The sequence below is a fragment of the Ammodytes marinus genome (assembly GCF_949987685.1).
Source record: "Ammodytes marinus genome assembly, chromosome: 11".
In the NCBI taxonomy this organism is placed as follows: Eukaryota; Metazoa; Chordata; class Actinopteri; order Uranoscopiformes; family Ammodytidae; genus Ammodytes; species Ammodytes marinus.
The window spans coordinates 28,894,034-28,920,800 of record NC_137215.1 but is presented as its reverse complement, the minus strand read 5'-3'; the positions used below and the strand labels follow the sequence as shown (position 1 = coordinate 28,920,800).

Below are 26,767 nucleotides of genomic sequence, written 5' to 3'. Positions count from 1 at the left end.
TGCTGATTCAGAATTATTTCCATTATTTAATATTTAATAATAACAATTATTTTAACATTTCCTTTTAATTAAAACCAAGCTTTAAACCCTTGGATATAGCCTATGAACTAATATACATATTTGTACAATTTGGGATCAATTAAATAGGTTGTTGTGAATTTTAATGTGAAGGCGCACAGGAAATGTTCTGTTTGCACACGCGGTAACTTAACCGTGTTAATGTAAAAAAGTGAGATAGTATCTCCTCATTAGCATCCTGTCTCACTAGTGCGAGTAGACTTGTATTCATCATCGCACGTGATCAATTTGAATAGCAAATGCGATCAAAACTGTCGCACTGTACAGCCCTGTGTCTGCAGATCAATCTCCATCATGATGAAGATGCTGTAGGATACAGTGTTAAAAAAAAAAAGACACGAAAAAGCTCCCACACAGAACTACCATCTGTGCTACTCAGCAAATCCCAAGGTCCACCTTTCACTCTGGCTGCTCTTCATTACATAACCTCATCACGCTCGCTCACTCACTCTGCATGATTGTGGGAGATTCACACTCACACGCATGTTCTTCTGTTATGCTGCAGTATTATTATCCTTCAGAGCTCATAGAGTCCGTGTGAGCCAATAAGGGTTTAAGGCCTAAATGTAAGAGTTGGACAGGCCTTTCAGATCCTGTGATGGGGGTATTTAAAAGAACTATCACATCACATCAGCCTTGTCTAAAGGACATTTCAGGGTGCACTCCCAGGGCCCGCTTCCTGAATATTGAACACTCTGAAGAGTACACACAGAAAATCCTTTCTCCTGACTGTGCTGCTGTATCAAATGGTTTTGAGGTATCACATTTTGACAACAATGACAAAATCATCTAATGATAGAGGAAGACGTGATGTGTGTGTGCGTGCGCGAGTGAGATGAGAGTGCACTGTTCTCATAAAGGCACACACAGACAGAGAGAGTGAGTGAGTGAGTGAGTGAGTGAGTGAGTGAGTGAGTGAGTGAGTGAGTGAGTGAGTGAGTGAGTGAGTGAGTGAGTGAGTGAGTGAGTGAGTGAGTGAGTGAGTGTGTGTGAGAGGGGAAACTCTTTCAAATTTCAAAATGCCCTGTTAGGCCTGTCACAATAATCAATATATCACCCTATCGAACGATATATAAAAATTAACACGATAGTTTTTCTTCCAGTGATATTGCCGTTTACATGCGTGTTTGTTTACATTATGAAGTGACATTTCAGTGAGCTGCAATTCTACTTTCTTAACGTCTGTAAACGCGCCTAAAAGTCGGTGACGTATGACGTTGCTCGGCTGTTTACATTCCGTGCTCTTCAGTCATGGTTCAACGAAGATATGAAAGGCGGATTCGTGTAATATTGAAAATTCGGAATTATGGGAATTAACTGGAAATGGGGGTCGCATATCCAAACATAAATATAAACTTGTTGTTTTGTCATAGGCAGATATACATGCAAATGAATACAATTAAAAAAAACTTATATTTCAACAGATTTATGATTAAGTAGAACTTCATTAAGTTTTAATTATATAATTGAACAATCAAACAAAAACATGAATGTTGTGTAAAATATTACTCATCCCCCCAATAGGATGCCTCAATAGTCCAGGGTTCTAGAAATCATCTGTGCATGTGATAGAGGAATGCACAGTGCATGTAGGGGGCGTGGCCTACATGAGCACACATCTTTCACCAGCCAAAGTGGCGGGTGGACTCAACTACTTACTCGCCTCAGAATACATTTACCCGCTTTTGGAGAGTGTTAATGTAGAGCCTTCTAAGCAGTGTTGTGCATCACTCCTCTCTGTGCCTAAATGAGATAGTATCTCCTCATTAATAAAATAAATGTACGTGTGTGGTTGTTACGTGACAAAATGTGGAAAAGTTCAAGGGGTATGATTACTTTTTCAAGGCACTGTATATGTGTTTTTTGGCTGGTCCCCTCTGCAACAGTACAATGCTGACTTCTGCTACAGTGACGTCTCCCCCAAACTCCTTATAGTGACTGATCGGCGCGATCCCCATCCCCATAAGGCTGAGGTGTCCAAAAGTTTTTCACTGAGGGCCACATACAGAAAAATATACGAAGGGCAGGGCCACTCACTACTAGAGGTGAGCTATTGCCTCACTTCTTGTGTATTAAAGTTAGGAAAATCAATCAAATGTCATGTGCTTGATAATTGAATATGCTTAAAGTAAAAACCGTCCTGTATTTTGGATTGTTGGTCAGACAATATGACATCTGAGGAGGTCACCTTGGGATGTGGAATATTATGCACTAATCTATATGGTTTGATGAACTACACAATGAATAAATCAATTAATAATATAACCTTTTTTTCCATCCCTAAATCCCTTTACAATCGGTACAGAGAGAAACTGAAATCAGGGAATGTTTGCAAGAAAAATAGCTTTTTTCTGAAAATGGCTACCAGTTCATTTTGATGGAATGATCTTAAGTTGCTCAGAGTAGCACATCCAGTTAGGAAAAGTAGACCCCTCCTACACGCATTATCAGCCAGGGATGTGTGAGGGAAGAAAGAAAAGCTCATAACTGTGCTGCTTGTCACAAGGCCTTAGCTGTTTTACATAACTTTGTCTGAATTGGCTCGAAATAGTTTTATTTTTATTTTTTTTTACGTTTTTTTTAATGCTTTATTGATAGTGTAGAGACAGAGTTGAAATGGGGCAGAGAGGGGAGTGACATGCAGAGAACGACCGCGGGCTGGAATCAAACCCAGGGTCCGCTGCTGGCCGAGGCCCATGGGGGGGACGCCCTACCAACTGAGCTAAGGGCGCCCCCAGCTCTAAATAGTTTCAAGTTGGTATTTGTTGTTTATCATCAAACCTCTTAGCTTCTCATTTTAAACTTGATATTCTGCAAGCCCCAGGACTGTTTGGTGGGCCAAGATGCCATTCATCAATTGAAATATGTGTTTTGTAAATATAACACCATTCTTTGGTTTGAATGTGAAGCCCAGATTTCCAACCATTTGGGCAGTACAGACAGGTTAAGGCTCTCATACAAGTAAGTATTTCAGATCTGCACAGGCTTTTTTATTTTATTTGACCTTTTTACATAAGATTAAACTTTACATCAAAGACAAGGCAATGCCCTTCATCTAACCACATGTACAAATATTAAATATTATAATTTATATTTAAAAATAGCAGAGAGGGTTGAATATAAATTTGCTGGGATATATAAACACAGTACCAACGTGAACAGTGTCAAATGGTCCATTGAACTTAATGATAAAAACCTCCAGCCATTGAAACTAGCCAGGCTTTCACAAGAGGAGTCTTCAAGGTGAATTGGACAAAGAAGAGGTGATGAAATAGACCAAAGTGTGTGCCAGAGAGAGAGAGACCCTGAGTTCCAATACCCACACTTGCCTACTATTATAGGATGTCCCAATACATGCAGGTCAATTGTAGTATGCTGAAAATACATAAATACCTCACTGACTCCAATAGCATTTTGGAGTATTCGTCTTTATTCTTGACATTTCTCGACATAATGAAAAAAAATCTTCCTTCTCTGATTTTTTATTCTCTCTCCCGTGGCCCTAAAACTCTTCTGTACTTTAGTATGTAGTGTAGTAAGAAGAAAAAGTATGTGATTTGGAACACAGGGAGAGAGAAACACAGCACATTGCACTCAGGAAGTGACAGGAAATGCCATAATAATTCCCCAGTCTGATTTCCCCTTGATAACTCGACAGGACTCAACTCAAGACCAGACTCTAGTCAAAAGTCAGTGAATATACAAACGCTGTGTGAAGGGCCAGCTGGGACTTGAGTGACTCCTATATCACATAGTACTGAATTAGAGGATGCCTCATATTGGTGTCACTCCGCTCAATGGAATTTCAGCAATGTTGGTCACAGGGCCGCCTTTATGCACGGGCTTACCTGGGCTGAAGCCCCAGGGCCTACGAAGATTAGGGGCCTCTCAAAAAAAATAAAAAATAAAAAAATCGAACTCAATATAGGCCCCTGATCTAAGAAGGCCCCAAACATTGTCATTTAAAACAATAAATTATTGACTGGCTCATGATAGGCCCCTAATCTTCGTAAGGGGGGGGGGGAAGGCGTACGGAGAACAGGGGCCTATCATGAACCAGTAAAGAAAAAGGAAAAAATAAATCACATTATTTTTGGCCTATGAAGATCAAGGGGCCTATCATTCACCAGTACATTTTTGTTATTTTTGTTTAATTAACATTGTTCGGGGCAACGCAGATCAAGGGCCTATATTGAGTTGAGCCATTAAAAACAGAACGAAGAATTCAAAGAGAGAAGTAGCTTTGGGATAAGGGATTATTTAAAAAGAAATTGGAATGCTGAATGACTGGATTTTTTAAACCTGAATATTTTTGTTTCTGCTTTTTGGTATTTCTGTGTCTCCAAATTATTCCAGAAAAAATAGCTCACATAGGTCACAGTTGATTTAGCCTTAGTTTTCTTCTCAAAGTGCACCAGATTGATGCATTTTACTTTAAAAAGGTTCAAATTTTTCTTCCGGGGGAGCATGCCCCTGGACCCCCCTAAAAGGTCCTGGGACCCCACCGCTGTCTCCTCAATAACTTGGAAAAACACTGTAACCAACCATGTGTGTTTGGTTATTAAAAGTCATTAGACCAGGAGGGGGTTTATTTACATGTTACCTTAAGTGATTTTGTATTTCATCAATAGAGATATTGTGGTGTAGACAAACATGGCTTTAACGCATCTGTATTGTAAGACCGCCGCCCGGGGGGGGGGGGGGGGGGGGGGGGGGGCTACGAAACCTCTAAGCCCCAGGGCCTAGTGGCAGGTAAAGGCAGCCCTGATTACCTTTAGTCCCATATGTAAACCTTATTTACTCTAGTTAGCAACGCACACTGAGATAAAAGATATCATTGTGAAAGTTGGCATTTAGTTTTGCTTTCTCTCTCATACACACTTTCTATGTACTTCCTCTTTTCTCTGTCTCTCTCATTTTCATCTCTTATGTTACTCTTGATCTTGTTTTTGTCGTTTCAAATCCCTGCACTCAAATGATTGTCACATATGGGACTCTTTTGTTTTATTGTGCTGCATATTTGAATCATAGTGGAAAAAATTGGGCTTTTTACTTTGAACAACAACAAAAGGTAACACTGCCTATCTCAAACTTAATGCATTATGCAGACTTATCATAATAATAATAATAATTAATTTAGGTTGTATTTATATTTTTTTGTTATTTAAAAAGGTCAGCTATTATGCATAATTGACTGTTCCATGTTCTTTCAACATAAGTAAGGGTCCCCGGTAGAGGTGTGCTCATGTACACGTGTAACTGGTTAGTAAATCAGGAGTAAATATTTTTTTTTTTGTAAATGTTCACAGCCCTAGTCCCCGGTGTGACTAGAGACTCCCTCAGTATATGAGAAAAGCAACCCTCTCTCTTTTCTCCACCTCCACCTTTCTGAAAAACCCCAGTCAAACGTACTGCAGGCTATTCAGATGTAAACAAACCCCCCCTCCCCTGAAACCTTAAGTTTCTTCAGCCAGCATCTCGGGTTGTTTTGGTCTGATTGTGCTGAAAAGTGTATTCTTTGAGCTTACCTGATTTTGTAGTTGGGTAAAGTGTGTTTCTTTTTGATGACCCTCTTCAGCTGGTTCACTATGATGGATGTGAGCTGAGGCAGAGGCCTTCCCTCGAACTGGGACTTGGCCTCGAAATCCACCAGTGGGTCGTCGAGGAAGGAGAAGGACCAATGGGAGAAGGGCATGCGCGTGAACTGCAGCCTGAGCCTGCCCACTACGCGCTTCATCTTAACGAACAGGTAGGCAGACTTCCCAAACACCAGCTCCACGTCTATGGCCATATGAAAGCCGCCATTGTACTCCAGGTCCACCTCGAAGTTGAGCTCCTCAGGCATGCCGTCCACGTTCATATGAACCGGCTTCATAAGTTTGGCGGTCTTAAAGGTGGGCAGAGAGTTGCCCAGGGAGATGTCCCTGAGACTAAGTCCCTCCAGGAGGCGACCAGCCGTCTTGGTCTGCAGCAGCTCCTCAAACTCCACCTTGATCTTTTTGGTGAGCCAGTGTCTAACGGCAGGGGTGTCCCGCAGCTCTCTGAATAGGAAGAGAAAGATAGCGTTTAAGAAATGGCAGGTTTCGGGCTTGTCCGCATCAGAGACGGGCTCGCTCATAGTAGGCGGTGTCTGCTGTTGTTTGGGGCTGCCGCCGCCGCCGGTGACAGCCGCTTCCTGCTGCCGTGTGGAGACGGCCTCTTGCGTTTTGGAGGCAGCAGATGCCCCGCTGTCCTGCTGCAGGCCTGTTTCGGCATGATGTTGGGTATTAAAGTAATCCTTTAATGCGTTATCGGGCACTACTTTCACATATTGCGCTGTCCTGCCTATGGGCTCCGGGCTTCTCCGGTATATCAACAAGAACTGCAATAACAACGTCACGAGCGCTCCGGAGAACGCGGAAATCAACAGCAAGTAAATCATCTCGAGCCTAGCTGTCCTGTCGTCTCCAAAGGCTGTAGTGTCTTTTCAAGAGCAAATGTTAAATCCGTGTTAACAAAGCAAGTTCCACCTGGACGCTCTCAGAGCTGCCATATCATCTGCTTCTTTCCTGAGCTGAGAGTCTCTCCACATGATTGGACAAGAGCGGTTACGTTGCCGTGCGTAATGACGCAGCTACATAGAGGTAGAGGGGTTCATTCTCCCCCCGCCCCCTCCCCATTACGCCCGACTCTGCCTCTGATTGGATAGTACCCGTTTCCTTTATCGCGTTTTGTGATTGGATGCAGTGTGCACAGAGCGAGATGAGTCCGCCCCAACATCTTGAACACTGAGAGATTAGCCCCATATAGCTATTGATTTGCCCTGTGTTCCAAATCCCATACTTTTTAAGTGCAGGTCCTCAAGGACTGTACTTAATAATAAGAAGTATGGTGTTATCCACCATACTTCTTATTATTAAGTCCCTAAAGTATTGAGGGCTGTAATTTATTGTTATCCACCATACTTATTCTTCTTACTTCTTATTCTTCCATGACATTTTTCTAGCGCCTACTCCTCCCACACCGTTACGCAGCGTCCCTACCCCACGGGGTTTGCTATTATACAGTTTTTTGATTTTGATATAGGTGGCGCTGTTATTAAGCCCCGACCATAGATAGTATAATAAAGGCCCCAACTGAAAAAAGTTTGAGAGGCCACGCCCCTCACACCGTAAATCCGATTGACTTGAAATTTCTCACACATGTGTATTTCAGGGTGGTCTACAAAAAAGCCTCTGGGACCATATAAATCCGCCTTGGAATATGTTCCGCTAATTAGCATAAACTGAAAAACATGTTTTTAACCAAAATTTTCGAAAATTTCAATGTATCGACACCAAATTTCTCACGAAGCCTCGGGGGACTAAGATACACATGTCCGTAAAGGATAAGATTAGTAGGATAGCTTGAAAAACATGGCCGTCATTGACCAAACTGTTTACGCGAGGGCGGAGTTTAGCAGCAAATTGATAACTCCTTAACCATAGGTCCTATCATCATCAAACCTGCTGGATATCTGCATAACACGTGTGATAGCATGTCCCACGAGGCTTGTCGAGATTTACCCATAGGGGGCGCCACAAATGCGAAAACCATAGCTCAGAAATGCAATGTTTGACAGGCCACGCCCCTTTCCAACCACCTCTGATCGACATGATATTTATTACACACGTACAGCTCATGGTGCTCCACAATAAAGCCTCTTGGACCATAAGGGTCAGCCATGATTTTTTTTTCTTCCTTAATTCCATGACCTGAAATACAATGATTCCTGCTGAGGTTATCTACTACGCAGCTCCCCGCATCCAATCACAATATACCTGGAAGGCAACTAATACTAGCCAAACAGGCAAGAGTAAGGCGGGCCATCGATGAATGGGAAAACAAAGCAAGTGTTTGGTATTCCAAGTATGTTGATGTACTAACTGCCTACCAGGAAAACCCGTTTGAGTTGACCTTTGCATAGCATCCAGCAGGATGTGACATCCCTCATCTCCACCTTGACACAAACATGTGTGACTAACTCTGTCACGGATTGGTCCAGATGACAAAATAAAACAAAAAATCGGAAATACTATTGGTTCAATTACATTTTTATTGGATCTTTTTCTATGATGATAAAGAGAGCTGAGTACTCACATATTACAAGCACATCAAAAAAATAGCATTTGCTATATTCCCATTTTTCATGTTTTAATTAAACTATTGTTCTCATCGATACAAAATACAAGGTTTTTTTAGAAGCTTTTTTCTTTTATATTATTCGTCTTGTTATATCATATGGTATAGCCTACTGTATCCTATCCTATCCTAACCGTCTTACTACTATAATTGGCGGAGTGTTTGCTTACATGTTTGTGTGTCTGCTACAGGCACCACTGCATCTCATGTCTCCAAACTTCACCTAATTACTCTCTTGGGGTCCAGACAGGTTTTGGCATGTTTTATCACTCTTACTTACCTGAGATGATGCTAGATAACTCGCTGTTTGAAGACCGCAGTGCATTAATGTGATGACGTGAGGACGAGACTGCTAACTGTAGTCACTGACGGGAAGTTAGCTAAACTGACCATTCCTCTTACTGAACCTTTAATAAAATCTACTGATTCATGTGAACAGTTGTATGCTCAACATGGATCATAGCAGAACCAGGACCAACAGAAACTACATATGTGGGGGCCAGAACTTGCTGCTCCGCCCTTCTGTAAGTTATGTATTTGAACTGGCTTAGTTCAAAGATCATTGCACTCATGTTACATGATTATCGCTACAATACTATAGGGCCAACCTTACATTACAGATCTCCCCATACACATCATAGGACCTTCACAACAACAACAAATGACAGACGTGGACAAAATCAAGCTGGAATTTGGTTTGGATGCATCTAGCTTTGTTTGGTTTTAATGGGTCTGCATCCAGAACAGCTAATGACATACTAAACATTTATTTCTGCCCATGCACGGACTACATTTTCTAAATTGGGTCCAAAAATTCTCACACAGACTCGCACCCCTTTTTTATTCTAACTATTGTTAAGTGAGAAGAACGTAACAACCTACAATTGCTCATCTCTGTTCCCAGCCACTCAACGTCTCAGCTGCTGGACAAACAGAACGCATGGACCTGCTCTGCTGCCTTGCCACAAACATGGTAGGTATTATTCTAGGTTATTATTACACCTGCTTTTTCCATTTATTAATCACACCATGGGGCACCCTCAGAAACTATACCATACTCATGGTTGGGCTAATGTTGGACAGGGCAGTGGACTGTGGGGTAGCAGTCGGCCCTAACAAGGGATTCGGGGTCTTCCTGCCAAGGACACCTCTCCATGACCGGGCCCAGGAGTTCACATTCACTGTGGTTCAGAGGCAGTTCCCCCTTTGCCTGGCCTTCACAATCCATCTTGCATATGCACATTTTCTCATTGCATTTTCTTTTGATAAGTACCTGACCCTGTGTCTTCTGCAGGACAAGAGGACAAGAGAGTTGGTATGTTCCTGCCCCACAGTGTGCTGGGACAAAGTGGCCTTTCAGGGAATTAAGCTATCTAGAACAGCGGCATCAAACAAGATGGTCCATGGCCTAGGACGAACCTTCTCTGATCGGACCTTCTCAAACCAGAGAAGATTTCTCTTTTCCTTAAACTTGGACTGCAGTACATCGAACAACAGACATTTTTTAATATATTTAATATATCATATTTAATTACAAGATACATTGCAATATTGTCTACTGTCTCAGTTCTATTTTGCACTAATAAAAAAAAAAATCTTGACTTTAACATTTGGTTTGATTTGAAGATCCTCTCCATATTCTTCAGCTACTACCATGATGACTTCAGGAAGGTGATGGTGGAGTATTTGGTGTCCCTGGAGATCGTGAAAGTGAACGCTGCCACCTTGGAGATGTGCTCCACGAGTTATTCGACCAAAATAAAATACCATGGAAACATTGTGTAAGCATGCTAATGGACTCATGTTCGGTCATGAGGGGCAGCAAGACCGGCCTTGAGAAAAGGATCCTACAGCACTGTCGAACCCTGCTTGACATTGATGGAGACTTGTGTCACCACATACAGTGCAATGCGGCGAAGAAGTTCACAGAGCCCTTTGAATACTACCTTGAGCAGTTGTTCAATGATCTGCAGACGGACCATCAGTGGTCTCCTGATCAGGTAAAAAGAAATGGAAAGTTTTTCCTTTATTTATTCATCAGATAACTGAATTCTTTGTACAAATATATTTCATAATCTCTCTTTGTATCAGGTGATGTACCTCAAGGAGGAATGCCAGATTCTGAATATCCCTGCCTCCAACCCTCAGAGGGACTTTGTATCCCATAGGTGGCTCTCATATGATGCTAGCATGGCAACCTACACAATGCTGCCAGCATACAAGGTACTCTATTTTGGGTTTCTACCTGCAGAAGACTAGGAACCTTACAAAGAGCCTCTGGCAATGATGTACACACAGTACACTGTCAATCAGACAGCAAGGGCTATAATTAGATCCCTACATGAGGACCTCGACCGAAAAGGTGAATTCTACTTTTTGTGTCATCTACATCATGGTTCAGCTATATTAACCTTATTGACAATTATATTAATGATTCTCTTTTCACAGGCATGACACAGCAAGGGAAAGACAGGAAGAAAACGGTCTGTCGAAAGGTGTGGCATGAGGAGACTACAACACTACTACAGCTCAGCATTTACATGGGTGTAATGGCTATCCTGAAGGAATATGTCATGGTTTTCCAGGTAGGTGTTTACTTGTGTTAGACATTAATGAAACTGTGTAACCAATTATGTTTCTTCTATTTCACAACAGTTTGTTTTACATACACAGGGTAGCCAGACGTTGGTGCACAAACTCCATGACAAGCAGTTTGAGCTGTTCCTGGCTTATTTGGCTTGCTTCCTAAAAGGGGAACACATCACTCAAGTGTCTCCCAGGGCTCTGGGAGAGATGGTGCTGGAGGATAACATGCTGTTGCCTGCCAGGGAGTTCTATGTGGGACAGGAAGCAGACACATTCAGGACCAGGAATCCCAATCATGCGGTTGGTACTCTGCACTATAATAACATTTGATACTTCACCTTTTTTCCTGATTGTTTTTGAGATTTGTAGGGGAGACCGGGGTAAGTAGGCACACTTTTTACTCTAGTGAGAATTGCTCATTACCTAAACATCTTTCAATAGTCATTCCTATATAAAATTGAAGTTTAAGGTGTTGGCTTGAAATGTGAACCACTCACTTTTTCTAACTTATTGTAATAAAGAAGAAATTTACCATCAAAGACACTCTAACACATTGTGACAACCAACCCCATCAAGGGGTCGGTTGTAACACAATATGGGGTTGTTTGTCACAATGCTATCTTTATGGAAAAAATCTTAAAAAGAAGGCAAGAAAGCAGAACTACATTTGAAAGTTTAATTTCATTGTCAAGTTGAAAAATAGGCCTATATAACTTTATGCATCTTAACACAAAATGAGCAAGGAATTAACAAAAAGGAAATCCATATTAAGACCAACCTACTGTATGTAACAACATAAAGAACAAAACAAATAGGTCTAACAATAATAGCCTACTGAACTAGGATACACACATTCACTATCTGAGTTACACTGATGGCAAATGTAGGGTCTGCTCACTCTAACCAGAGATTGTGTGCCCACTGGTTGCACATACAACACTTCTCCCTTACCTCCCCTGAACGGGTGCTGGAGAACGTTTCCATACAAACCAAACACAAACTATCCTCTTCATCTGATGAAGATTCCTCCTGCTGTCTCTTTCTCTTCTGTTTCTTCTTCCCCAGCTGGGGTGGAGTGCACTGGGGTGCAGTAGCCTTGGCAACTGGTCTAGTTTGGGATGCACTGGGTCGTTTTGATTTTGTTGCCCTTTTTCTCTTTTGCATGCTAACTGCCTTTCCTGCTCAATTATCTCCTTCTCTGGGGTGTCAGTGAGGTTACAGCTTGACATTTTCTTTTGTTATTGGGTTCCTTTCCTGGCTGCACCCTTTGGATAACATGTGACCACCAACCCCCCAAAAAATGTGACGACCAACCCCAACTGGAATTTATTGCTAGCATCAATGCCAACAACCATCTGACAGCTAATTAGCTTGCTAAAAACAATCTAAACTATAGCTTACCCTTCACACTTTTTTAGGGTAACAAGTGTTTTGTTATAAACCCATTGTGTAAAAGCCTAGAAGAAAAATACTGAGGCGCTAAATATTTTCAATTTGACATGAAAAACACTAACAGTCCTCTCACCTCAAAGGCAGCAGTCTAACTCCAGGGAAGACTATGTATGTGACCTCTGATCCATACCAAAATTTAACAGACAGCGCCTTCTGGTTCCGAGATATAACTACCCGTGTGACAAATTACCCCGTTCTCCCCTAGTATTTGTTTGTTTTGTGGTTTACTATTTTTCAGCTGCTGAAGCCATTGCTGACCTGTTGACCGCGCACTGTAAGAACATCCGGTCAGCAGGAGGCACTGACAAACTCCAAAGACAGCAGAGTCTGCTAGAAAAGCAAAGGCAGCAGTGCGAGTATGGCTGCCAAGCATTACGCGCCCCACACACATCCTGCGTCTACCTCTGGAGCGCGTCGCGTTACCTAACTGCTGCCTCTCTCGGACTTTTCTCGGACACACATGCAACGTCTCAGCAGCTGCTGCTGCAGCGCTGCTTCTAAAAGCCCTATCTTTCTACATAGAGTTTTCATAGATAATTCCCATTAAAAATGAAGTTCTTTCATGTCATCTATGATGCATATGATTTATATTGAGTCTGGACAGTAATCCGTGCGCCCCATTGTCATTTTTTTTCTTTTTTTTGCCATATTTTCGCTTGTTGGAAGTTTTATTTTGAAGGGGACACACCAGGAAATGGTGAAACTACAGCGAAAGATGCCAGTATGAAGTCAATGCGACTCTCAGCATAGTATTTCAAAAATCACTTTACTGATTTATACGGGAGAGAGAGAGGGGGGGTGTGGTCGGGGAAGAAGAAGGCCGTAGACACAGATAGAGCAACGGAAAACTGTTGCGCTCATCATGATCTTTTTTATTTCTTCACTATATTGGATCTCTATATGTGTCATTTATCCAAAAATGAAATGCCAGAACTAATTGAAAATTAGGTTTTAAATCCCTCGGATTTTGATTGCACAATTAAATCGTGAAATAAAGGGATTATTCGCGTATACGACTGAGGGATGTTTTATTTTGAAATAAACACACCGGGTAAACGTGTAACTAGAGTGAATGCTGCTGGTATGACTGTCAGCATGTATTTCTCTATCAGTTAAAGCACAGAGACGCGAGAGAGACGCGCTGCTCTCAGAAAAAAATAGGCGAGCCTCCTGAGGTGAAGGGGAGCGTCGCTGCAGACGTGCCTCCGACGCGCCTCAGCAGTGCGTCTGAGGTTGGATGTGTGCTCGCTCTACGTTGATTTCACAGTCTGTGACCAAAAGTCAGACGCAGACGCGAGGTAGACGCGCAGTAGAGGTAGGATGTGTGTGGGGCGCATTAGGCAGTGCTTCATTGAGCAAAAGACAGAAGGCTGAATAAGAGAAGAGAGCAAGGCTGAGGCAGCGGGCCCTTCTGACACTGGTCCAGGCCAAAAAGAAAAATAAATAATGGCAGACTCCTATTGCCCTGTCCTCCCAGCTCTTTTTATTCTTCTTAGTATTCTTCTAGGAGAGTATTAAGTTTGTAATAAGTTATGTCAGTGAGTCTTGAGAACCGTCTTCCATATGTAACTGCTGTTATGTTTAAAACTAAAAATATTTAAAATTGTAGATGTTATTAGGGATTAAGAATAGAATGTCTGGAGCACAATTATCCCCTTAAATTTTATTTTATCATTATTATGTCAAATATATGACACTTGTTATCTTCTCACATCGTCCAAAACAGTGTCCTCAGAGAAGGTTTCAACCTTTCATATGCAATAAAACCTATTAAAAATGTACTTTAATGATTAAAAAGAGCAACACTAAATAATCTCTCATATCAACAAAAACAGTTCTTCTACAACACATTCAAGTTTTATAAGGATTCTAAGTGGTGGGATCACTTTACTTTAAGTCAACACTGTCAGACATTTCATTATGTAAAATGTAATAAAATCAGGCGAAATAAGGGGCAGCTGTCACTTTGAAGGACCTCTTGTCAAATTCTACCTCTGCAGAGTACATTAGAGTCAGACAGGCTCTGATAAGTTTTGTAGTTTTAGAATATTTTACATTCCGAATCTTGAATGTCCTGTGTCACAACCATGTTATGTCAACAACGACTTACAATTTCTGAAGAAGTTATTTGAAATTTTTTGATAATTTTATTTTCCTGAAGTAGTTCATATTAGCATCTAACATCAACAGAAAAACCAAATGGCTACTAGATAAATTCCATTTGTTATGTGAAACGTTAAATATGTCAACACTGTCAGACAGGAAATCCGACGGAGTTGACATCTGACGGTGGTGATAGGCCAATGACGGTAAAAAAAACAAAAGCTGGGAGGTTGTTTCAAAGCTTAGCTCAGTAGCTTAGTATATGTTGGATACATACATTAAATTTAATTTGCCGAAACATAGGGTTTGTATTTTTTCAACATTGCACCCTGTTTTGTCCCACTTCTCAAGAATCACTGATGTACCTATTGGGGCTGCCCTTTGCACATAATAAATTAATACTTTGTTCGTAACTTTGTGCAGTCCTGTGATTATTTTATGGGGTCAGACCGGTATCAATATTAATGAATGCACAGAGAAGGATTCACACTTGTATTTTGTGATTTATATATAAATGACTCTCTTCTCACAAATACATTTCAATGCACACACAAATGAATACCGTCATACATAAATGTAAAATAAATCCATCTATAAAAAAAAGTTTCACAAACACATTTCCGATCCACACACAAATGTGTCTTGTTTTAAATAAATGTAATATAAATCCATAAATATATTAATTTAAAAAAGATTTAGAATTTTCATCAAAAATGTGTTTGGATGTTGTTACATTTATATACAAACTGTTACATTTGAATTTACAAAATGCTTTTAATTTGTGAACTTCCTTGCATTCATGTGTGAATTGGTCTGCATTTGTGTGAGATTTATGAGACTCCCCTAACGTCGCTGGTTTCACAAATGCGTTTTTTTCAACCAGGAACTACATATAGCCAATCGGATGTCTTCCTCGTTTTCAGCCAATCACAAGAGCGCAGTCCGACAAGGGTCCGCTTATGCCCAGAGACACAGGACGGTACGGCACGACTGAATAGCTCAACGTCAATGCATTATTTTTAAAACTGACATGGAGTTGTTTTGCTGCAGTGGACCACGTTTTTGGTGAATCCTAAACGAGTCACCAACAATTCCAGCATTTGCAGCGTCCATTTCTCCAAAGAAGAGTTTAGTAACTTTGGCTAGAAGGCTGCAGGCTTCGCAGAGCGGCTATGTCTATCTGATGCCTGCTGGAGCTGCCTTTCTTTACTTCAGACTTCACCGACCCCGTGCTGATTGTCGATCATGTATGTCACTTACCAGTTTAGCTGTACATTACATTTTACTGTCTTATTAGCTTTAGTTTTGCTACTACAGTGTAGTTCACTTGTGGGTGTTGCTAACATTTAGCCCCAGCCCCGGTGTTTGAAGCTAACGTAGCTAACGTTGTTATCATAGTCGCCTATTACAGAATGTTTATTTTTAGCAGGTCATGCTAGCTACCTTGATGACAATCACACAAAATGTGGCCACTGAATTTAGAATTAAATTATACCCTAACAGAATATCTGTAACGGTTGGGTCTGGAGGACAAAGGCGCAGAGACAGTATAAGTAAAAAAGAAGATTTATTTTAGGAGAAACCAGCAGGGTGTTAGGACCGTGATCCGGGGAGGGAAACTGGCTGGCATGGGGGTCCAGGGAGAGAGCAACGGGGCAAGTCCAGGAGGCTGAGTGGGAGCAGGCTAGAGCAGGCAGGCAGGAGGGGTCCGGGGAGTAGTGCTGGTGGGCGAGGGCTGGAGCTGGTGGCTGGAGTCAGGCCGGGAGAACTGTGGCAGAGAAAACAGGAGTTAGCCAGGAAAAAGTGCAAAAAAGCGGAGCTGTAAACAGGTGAGCTAGAGAGAGAACTGACTGTGTGGAAACAGAAGCTACAATCTGGCAGTGTCTGGAAGGTAGGCCCGGGTATATGTAGAGCAATTGATGATGATTGATGGCAGCTGTGAATGCTGGTAATTGACTCCAGCACACCTGGCTCCAACCCTACAATTAGCCCAGCACAAAGACAAGGGTAAAAGGGAAAACACAACACAAGGCCAAGGGGCCCAAGCGGGATCATGACAATATCTCTGTATTACAGCATTACAGACAGCCTATGCCAGAGTGAATGCTAGTGTTGAGGGCTAATGCGACATTGAGCCTGAACCTCTCATCTCAACCCGGGACACTGGAGGACAGACGATGTGACCTACACCTGCAGTAGTTAAAGAACCATGGAGAAGAAAAGGAACAGAGGTATGATGAAGAATCTACTCATGCTAATGTAGTTAAAGATATCCTAAACTACATAGAACTCTCTGTATATTCTATTTGATTGTTTCACTTAATAAGCTTATTAGGTGAACAAGCACACTGCATTTATTGTTCTCATAAGGACTGTTTTCTTCAGTGTCATCATTGTAAATATATTCAATTTCTTCTTAAAAGCAGAAACAAGGTTTTACTCAAAGACATCTCGAAGTGCATCTTCACAATCTCACAAAAGTATTCATACCCCTTAGACCTTTCCACATGGATAAATCACACGTACATTTATTTTATTGGGATTTCATGTAATAAACCAACACAGCATTGTTTATGATTGTGATGTGGAATCAAAATGATACATCATTTTTAGCAAATGCTAGAATTGTTGGTGACTCGTTTAGGATTCACCAAAAACGTGGTCCACTGCAGCAAAACAACTCCATGTCAGTTTTAAAAATAATGCATTGACGTTGAGCTCATTCAGTCGTGCCGTACCGTCCTGTGTCTCTGGGCATAAGCGGACCCTTGTCGGACTGCGCTCGTGTGATTGGCTGAAAACGAGGAAGACATCCGATTGGCTATTTGTAGTTCCTGGTTGAAAAAAACGCATTTGTGAAACCAGCGACGTTAGGGGAGTCTCATAAATCTCACACACATGCAGACCAATTCACACATGAATGCAAGGAAGTTCACAAATTAAAAGCATTTTGTAAATTCAAATGTAACAGTTTGTATATAAATGTAACAACATCCAAACACATTTTTGATGAAAATTCTAAATCTTTTTTAAATTAATATATTTATGGATTTATATTACATTTATTTAAAACAAGACACATTTGTGTGTGGATCGGAAATGTGTTTGTGAAACTTTTTTTATAGATGGATTTATTTTACATTTATATATGACGGTATTCATTTGTGTGTGCATTGAAATGTATTTGTGAGAAGAGAGTCATTTATATATAAATCACAAAATACAAGTGTGAAAACCCCGCTTTGGGTCTATTTTTATATCTGGCACAATTTCCTCCTCTCGTGGCGCTGAATCGTTCAGCAGAATGTTCCAGCTAAATGCATGGCTTCAGTCCAGCGGTAGATCATGCGATATGGTCTTTATCGACAATTTTGACTTGTTCTGGAACTAGGCAGAACTATTTAAAAGAGATGGGATTCACCCAACCCACCATGGAACCCAAATACTAGCGGGTAATATCCAACATATAGTACAATCCTCCACACGTGCGTGACTGTTTACTCGGCACACGCCCACTCCAGAGATCGCCAACACCTCTCTTCCTCGGCACTCATCTCAAGTTGCCATTCAAGACACCAGCACCCCCTACTGTCCGACTCCAGCACCACTTTGTGAATTATTGTCTAAATCCCCCTTACAAATCGCACAGCTTTCTTCCTCATTCATGGTGCCTGCTGCTAGCACTATTGCCCTCGCCAGCGCCCCCCACAGGCACAATAAGTCAACTAGGCTACTTCGGAAACACTAGGAATGGAGCTTGTATCTGCTAAACCTACTACAGCACATAAACAAACACTTCCTCCAGTTACTGAAAAAGTGCCAAGATTGACTTTGAATGCTGTTACTCAAAAACAACATGCTACAAAAATGTTTCAGACTGTAAACCATGCAAAAGTGTTGTGGAACCCAAACAATAAACCTAAGGGAATATTTGGTGGACACTTGAACTTAAGGAGTATAATATCTAAAGCAGAACAGCTTGAACACCTCCTGATGAACTCTAATCTTGATTATCTATGTCTGTCTGAAACATGGTTGACCCCAACCACCCCCCAAGGTATTTTTAATGTTCCTGGTTATACAATATATAGGAAGGACAGAACGCACAGCAAAGGGGGTGGAGTTATGATTTATGTTTAAGAAAACTTCAAATTTAACCAAATTTAATTTACTGAAAACAATGCGGAGTGCATTGGGGTTACGATAACATTATCTCCTGAGATGTCCTTTTTTGTAATTGTAGTTTACCGACCGCCAACTGCAAAAGATGATTTCTTTGTTCAATTAAGCCAAATACTCAAAGCATGTGAAGGTAAATAAGTCCTTTTAATGGGGGATTTGAACTTAAACTGGCTAGACAACAAACACAGGAAAAAATTAAAGGACATTGCTCACAAATTTCAGTTGAAACAAATGGTAAATGGTCCAACCAGAATAACTCTGTCTTCCAAAACCCTATTGGATCTGATCTTCACAAGTAAAAATGAACATATAAACAAATCATATAACTTCATCACTGGGCTATCAGATCACAACCTCACCTTAGTGTCCAGAAAGTTGCTGAAAAATAGATACAGAGTTTAAACACAAAAAGGAAGGCAAAATGGTCTCATCATTTATCCCAAAGAAAGATCTAGAACAATTTGAGAAAGAAATGAATGAGATAATATCTGGAAAAAATTGTGAGCAAGCCTGTAATGACCTCACGTCAACATTTCAAGATATAATCTGTACATTTACTAAAACAATGCCCTGCAAAGTAAATGGAAAGCAGAGTCTCCCCTGGTTTGATGCCTCATTATGGATCATAATGAAAAAAAGAGATGCTGCTTTAAAACAACCCCTAAAGTCTGGATTGATGACTGATTGCTTGATTTATAAAGGCCTAAGAAATCAAGCTACATCACAGCTCAGGAAGGCCAAAGCAAATTTCTTTCATGAAATAATTAAAGATGCAAAAGGTGATAACAAAACATTGTGGAAAGCCATAGACAAATTGTCTGGAAAAGAGCATCCAGAATACTGGACCATACAGATAAATTCAAATGGAACACAAATCACAGATAGCCTCAATATTGCAAAAAAATTTAATGATTATTTTGTAAATTGTGTATTGGAACTTGGTGCGAACTTTTTACCAGCCCAACCTCCCCAAAACTCAAATAAAAACACTTGTGACTTCATGAATCTGGAATGTATCCATGAGCTAAAGTTAAATAAAATATTATCAAAACTTTCAAGCTCAAAAGCCAAAGACGTCTATGGAATTGATACAATGTTTTAAAAAAATAGCCTTGCCTCTTCAATTACTCTCATCATCAACCAGTCATTTCAGAACAATATATTCCCAAGTGCCTTGAAACATGCCATTGTAACACCTGTGTATAAGTCTGGAGATAAACAGGAGATTTGCAACTATAGACCTATTAGCAAACTGCCTGTCATATCAAAGGCCTTTGAAAAAGTGGTTGCAGAACAGCTGGTAGCCCATCTTGATGCAGAATACCTGCTACATCCCATGCAGTTTGGTTTCAGGACAAAACACTCTACTGAAACAGCATGTTGCTATTTTATAGAATCAATAAAAGCAAACCTGGATAAAGGAGGAGTGGTAGGAGCTGTTTTTCTAGATCTCCGCAAGGCCTTTGACACCGTTAACCACCAGGTACTCCTATCCAAACTGTGCAACTACAAGCTGTCCTCAAATACTTTAAACTGGATTGAATCATATCTCTCCAATCGTACCCAGCATGTCCGTATAAATAATATAACCTCATCATCAAAAGCCTGCAAAATGGGCCGCCTCAAGGCTCCATCCTAGGACTGCTGTTATTCAGTATTTATATAAATGATCTCCCAGATGCATGTGATGGAGTGGAGGCTTTGATGTATGCAGATGACACAGTCCTCCATACACATGGCAAGGACGCAGCTGATGTTGCTGCAAAACTGTCAAATGCAATGGAAAAAGTTTCAACATGGCTACATGATTCATACTTTACATTAAATGTGGATAAAACAGTCACAATGTTTTTCTCAAACAAAAGATACAATGATGAAATACCCAACATTTCTGTTAATGGTCAAATCGTAAAAAAATGTCAAAGAGGTTAAATACCTGGGTATCACATTGGATCCCACACTGAGTTTCAAGAAGTATGTTAAAAAACTGAACCAAAGCTTGAAATTTAACTTAGCCAATTTCAGGCACATCAGAGGGTCACTTACAACGGAGGCATCTATGATATTTCTTAATGCTATGATTATGTCTCGTATCAGCTACTGTATAACCTGCTGGTCTCAGGCAAACAAATCAACATTAAAATCAACTGAAAGTCTCCACAAACAAGCTCTTAAAATATTTGACAGAAAATCCCAACAATATCACCACTGTCAAATACTCTCCCATTACAACATACTAAACTTTGAGAATTTCGTCAGGTACTCGAATATCCGTATGGTTCAAAAAATATTAAACAATAGTGCTCCCCTCCCTTGAAAATGTTTGTCCAGCTCTGCTCTGAAACTACCTGTTGAACTACAAGGTCCACCACTAGGGGGGAGTGTAGAGTCCCTAAAAAAAAAAAACATTTGGTCAGTCCTCTTTCTCCTACAGAGCAATAAAAGAATGGAACATCATTCCAAATGAGCTGAAAGTTTTGGCAGACTTTCACTTGTTTTCAGGCCAATTTAAGAAATGGATTGTCAATAACCAAACCTGCACACATTAGTTTAGTCTTTAAAAGTCCTCGTTTTAATGATAGTTTTATCTCAGTGTAATTTTGAAATGGTGATTTCATGTGTGCCATATAGTGATGTGATATGTATATATACTGTATATTGTTATTGTATTCTGTGTTGACCTGCACAGGAACTGCAGATGGAAATGAGCAAACTGCTATAATCTGGTACAATGCATCTTTTCTCTGTGAGATTAATGTTACTTTGTACATGGTCCCTAACAAATAAACTAAACTAAGCTAGTGCTGGTGTTATTGGTACTTGGACAGGCCTTTTACATGATCCCACACAAACAAAGCTTGTTCCATTATTGGCAGCAGCAAAATAATTTCTTATTTCATGTTCTCAAGACTGGAGTGTGTCAAATTTTTCCGATCACAAGGAAACAAAATGAAAGAAATAATCCTTACCAAAGTCTACTCTCCTGTATCAACTGGATTAAATCCCTCCAGTCAGTCTTAGTTTGCTGGTTTATAAAACGTACACCTGTCTTCTCAACTGTATTTTTGCATCTGCAGGGTTATAGTATGTGTGTGTGTTGAGTCGGGGGGAATTGCTCAGTTTCTTGTGAGGTTTTTATTTTATTTTAAGAAATGATGATATCAATGGAGCTATATTTATTTAAAACATTTGATTGGGAAACATGTTTTTGTCCTGGTGATATTTGAAGGCAAACGTTATAAGAAAGTGGACAATATGGGATTTTTTTTTTTAAAGCCACTACGAGTAACATGGCACGTTGGCGTCCCCTTTGGACAAAAGCGGTAGTATTTTTACGACGCCCGCTGTCACAAAGCTGTTTTCTAGCTCGTGCCAGGCGTGCGAGTGTGAACTGAGAAGGGCGCAATATAGTGCATGTCCGTGTGTTGAAAGTGTGAGGACTCTTTTCGGCTCCGTGAGAGTGGTTTTGACACTGCATCAACTAATGCCAGTCAGTACACACCTGATTGCAATGAGTTGATGCAGCAGCGTCACCTAACTACTCTCTCTCACCGAGCTGAAAGATTACGTGTCCTCACAGAAAGCGAATGAACGAGAGACGGCAGTTAGTATGGATCACGATGAGGTAATGTGTTTGTGTTGTTGATGTAAATAATGACTATTTCAGATAATGGTTATCAGATGATGGTAAAGCAACGCAGACTTTGTGTTAGTACCAACCGCTCATTCATTTAGGAGTAAACACTGCAGTCTAGTTTCGCTCTCGTGAAATTGTGTACACGTGGCTTGGCAACGCCCTCATCCCGCCCGTAGCCTATATCACTCTCCCTATTAGCTTTTCTTCATTGCATTCTCTTTTTTTTCTTTGATGGTTCAGCCCCGTTATCAGTCATTATGACGACAAATAACTGTCTCAAACAAGGCTCCCGCTCCCCTTCCCTCACCTGGAGGGATAGGCTTCTCAAATCGCGTTGCAGCGCCACACTGAAATCTGCAACCAATACGGATATGTGACCATAGAGCCTGCACGAGCGAACCGAAAATCGGACTGGGTGTGCGACCACACCAAAAGCAGTAATAAAAACTATATATAAACTTCTTTCTTTGCCCTGATGGTCTCGTTTGCTGTTAAAGGTAATTTATGATTATCAGAGGAAACATGAGGCTGTTTAAAAGATATTTAAATGCTACTCGTAGCCGCTTTAATGTCACATCTTTTTTGGGCAGGAAGAGGGACTGAATATTTCAACCCTGTTACTTGATTTTTTTTATTATTATTTTTTTTTCTTTCTTCCTGGTCCTGAACGAATAGTGAGTCCTTCTCGGTGTTACCCCTTCCAGATATTCCATGAAAACAATGCACACCACCATTGTCACTAAAAAAAAAATCTTCCATGTGAGAGAGATCTGGGAGTGTAAAACTTGAACTACCACCCCAACCCATTTACACAACCTTTTTTTTTTGGTAAATTATATTTTGAAAAGAACTGAACCTTTTCCTGCTTCTGTTTTCAAAGTTCAATATTTTCAACTTCTGCGGTGGCCGCGCCGCCCCATTCGCGCCGCGCCGCGTGAACCGTTCGCCGCCGGTTCGCGCAGCGGCGCTCGAAATACATTGACTTTCTATTGAAACTCGCCACGCGGCGATGTGCAGTGTGTTCGTACCTTAATGCCTGACACGCAGAACGCAGGGCAGAACATAAAATCAAATCACTTATATTTTCGAGATAAAAGCTTGTTATGTTATGATTTTAAATGATTATACATTTTAGCTTACATTTACATTTCACTGTCTTACAACAAAGGTGTCATGTCAGTGTCAGGTGAATGCATTCAGACAGTGTGAGTATCAGGAAGCTGGTCTCAACTGGTGTAGTTCTAATAGGCCACCAGATGGCGTCAGGAATTTGCAGTGAAGTGACGACCAGGACTGTTCACTTTCATACAGTACAATTGTTTTATTGTGAGACATTTCAGGTGAAAAAAATTAATGAGGAGCAAATGAAGAGAAAACATTATCAGTGTACAAATCCAACAAGACCTCTACTTTTCCAGACTGAGAAAACAGTATCTATTCGCGAAGGGGGAAATGCATGGTTGTGACAAATAGGGACTAGAATGGAGGTGTTCGGCAATTCAAGCCTATTTTAAATTTGTTACCAAATCCTCAATGAGTTTTTAACTACAAAACCGATATTTTGTTCTACGTGGAGTAGCGCTGGAAGAGAACTGTCTCTTATTTCCTGTTCTATGGCTACCCATGATGGGGTCGTATCTTTAAGCTCATCAGGATATGTGTCCTGCCAGTAGGTAAGGGCACGGGCATTGGCTGCCCAATAATAGTGCTGGAAGACGGGTAGGGCCAGTCCTCCTAGATATTAAGGTTTGCAAACATGTTTTTTTACCTACATGATGTGCTTTGTACCCCCAGACAAAAGGAAAAATAATTGAATACATTTATTTTACAACTTCAGCCTGTTCAGGTCCATTTCAATACACTATCAATATTTTTCTTGCTCCGTATTACTAATAATTGACCCAAAAGTTAATAAGTTGTTACAGTACGGGCAAAAAGTTCTTGTTGGAGTAACTTTCAAACAATGAAGCCATTATAATTGGGTTAGGGTTAGCAGGACACACAAGAGATTATCGGTTTATGTAACATTCAAATTCAAATAACCCTAATTATTCTTTTAAGTATTAAGAAATAAGAATTTTCGGTTCATGATTGTTACATGAACAATTATGGTTTTGGTGATGCAAGTGAAATAACGCTGCTGCAAAAGAACACAAATTCATGCGTGAGAGTGAGTTAGCAGAACTTCAGTCGGTATTAAATGTTGGCAATAAATGACAAGCAATATAAGCAGAAAATGTAATTTGAGAATTTTTATTGAATTGTTGTTACTGTTGTTATTGAAATTGTTACAGATTATTTTCAATGAAACCTAAAAGCTTGGGTCTTAAAGGGGACATATTATGCAAAAACTCGGGTTTAAATGTGTATTTCCGAGGTCTACTAGAAAAGGTTTTCATGGTTTATTGTTCAAAAAACCCATTAGTTTTCTACCATTTCCCATTTCTTCATCGCCTTTTCCAGCCTTCTCTGCCCTCTATCTGAAAAGGTAGGTTTTGACAGCTTACCCCCCTTCGCACAAATACTAGTCTGCTCTGACTGGTCAGATCTACATGGGCGTGCATGCACCGCCCTGCTCATTTACTCTATACCTACCTACATGGGCATGGCACACACCCAGCTGTCAGTTTTGTTTACTTTTGGCCAATGCAGCATGGAGACCAATGTAAACATGTTTAGCTTCATTTCTACCACAAATATCGGCACACTAACCAGTTCTAAACTAAAAGATGTACAACTGAACCTGTTCAGACAGGAGTCTGAGCTGAAAACTGTGAAAATGGCATCAAGATTTCTGATTTCCCTGACATTATCCTCAGGTAAATACTGTTTAATTATGTCACAGTCAATAACATAATTTGAGCTAAGTATTTATGCAAAAACCTCCTAACTTGTAACATACAACGTTTTATGTATGTCTCTACATGTTAAACTGGGGAATGATCTACAACCCAGTGGAGTGAAAAAGCTTTGGTTGTGAAGCCATGCTGAGGTAACATGTACAGTAACGAGGCAGGAAAGGAATGTATCATGTCAAGATTCACTGGAAAGGCATCTTTTGTAAAAAAAAAAATTGAAATAATTAGTCATAACTGCGAATTATCACAATTATCTGGCACCCTTTCAATATCATTTGTATTGTGATCACTGATTTATAATAAAGTTTGACTGTTAAAAAATGTATTGTGTTGCTAACTGTCACTGTTTGCTTCGTGTAGTAAAGGATTACTTGAAACTCACATTTTCATAGTCAAGATGTTGGACTAGTTTTCTGACCGATTTACATGCATTGACTTTACGTTTTTTTTTAATTCAACCCTTTATCTCTCTGAAGATTTCTTATAAAACAGTATCATTCATTACATTTTAAAAAGACCAAAACCATACTTAAAAATAAAGCAGTTTATTCATAGCCAGTGAAATGGAAATATAAAGTTTACATATCAAACAGAAGCAAAGTCATAACTTGTATGTAACTGTCCTGTTGTTGCTGGTGGGCCCTGAAGAAGACCACCTGTCCCAGCAGTGAACACATCCTCCTCTGAAGGAACGAATAGTGTGGTCCGTCAGGTCACTCACATCTGTAAAACATGACACATTCAATGTTATATCATGTAGACTAGCTGAAATATATCATACATCTGTAGTTATGGCAAAGCTACAAACTAATGAAAATATATTTTTTCTTCCATTATTAAATAAGATTGGCTACTAATAAGTTCAGTATAGCCCTTGCTTAAGAAGCAACGAGTTCTGAGTGATAGGCTACTGTGTGCTTTTTGAAATATAATGGACAGGAAACAAACATCAGCAATTTACAGTATTCCTGTCTATTATATTGTACATTATACTGGAGATGTAATAGGCCTACTGCTGCATGTACCACGACTGCTTGCATAACTACACACTGTCAACAACAAATAAATACAATTCAGTTTCCAACACACCATAGTTTCACAGTCTGTTTTTCACACAGGGGCTGTCATGGACAGACTCACAGATCTAAATGCTAGCGCACGCTAACGCTAACTCTAGCTATATACTACTGTAACCAAGCGTTTTGGCCGTCCCTATACTTCAGTATTGTAATAAACCTTGCCTCTGGGTTAGAGGAGATAGAGAGCACCTTAACAATTGTGTAAGGAAACAAAACGAGGAGGACTGCAGAATCACAATCAATTATCTTTATTTGACAACATTATTAGTTGGGAGACAACGGGACAGGAACACAGGTGAATGAATCTTTCGGTTAGACCCTCTTTTAGTGACACTTCTTCTCGGGCATTAAGGGCATTAATTAGCCACCCACACAACCCCCAGCAACAGGGCACGGCACACAAATGCTGCTATGCAGCCACACCAACCCCTTAGGGCACTGCACTTCAACCTTGCACTGCAACCCACTACACAGCAACCCGTGGCGTCAGAGCCCCCCTGTAGCACACTGGACGAGCGGTCTTCTCCTACTACTTTCCCCACTAGGTCCCCTGTACTGCCGGGTCTAATTAAAATACAGTTAATTAACAAAGCTATAAAACACACAATACAAAAATATATATCTATATCTAA

General features: G+C 40.4%; 1 protein-coding gene across 1 annotated transcript in view; it reads right to left on the bottom strand.

Annotated features, from left to right (window-relative positions):
* Positions 1 to 6,499, bottom strand: part of pdzd8 (PDZ domain containing 8) — a gene marked incomplete at both ends in the record, with an annotated part of 37,497 nt that extends 30,998 nt beyond the window's left edge. The window contains one exon of the mRNA XM_080037185.1: positions 5,607 to 6,499. Coding sequence (XP_079893311.1) covers positions 5,607 to 6,499 — 893 coding nt within the window. The remainder of the gene's footprint in view (positions 1 to 5,606) is intronic.
* Positions 6,500 to 26,767: the final 20,268 nt, after the last annotated feature.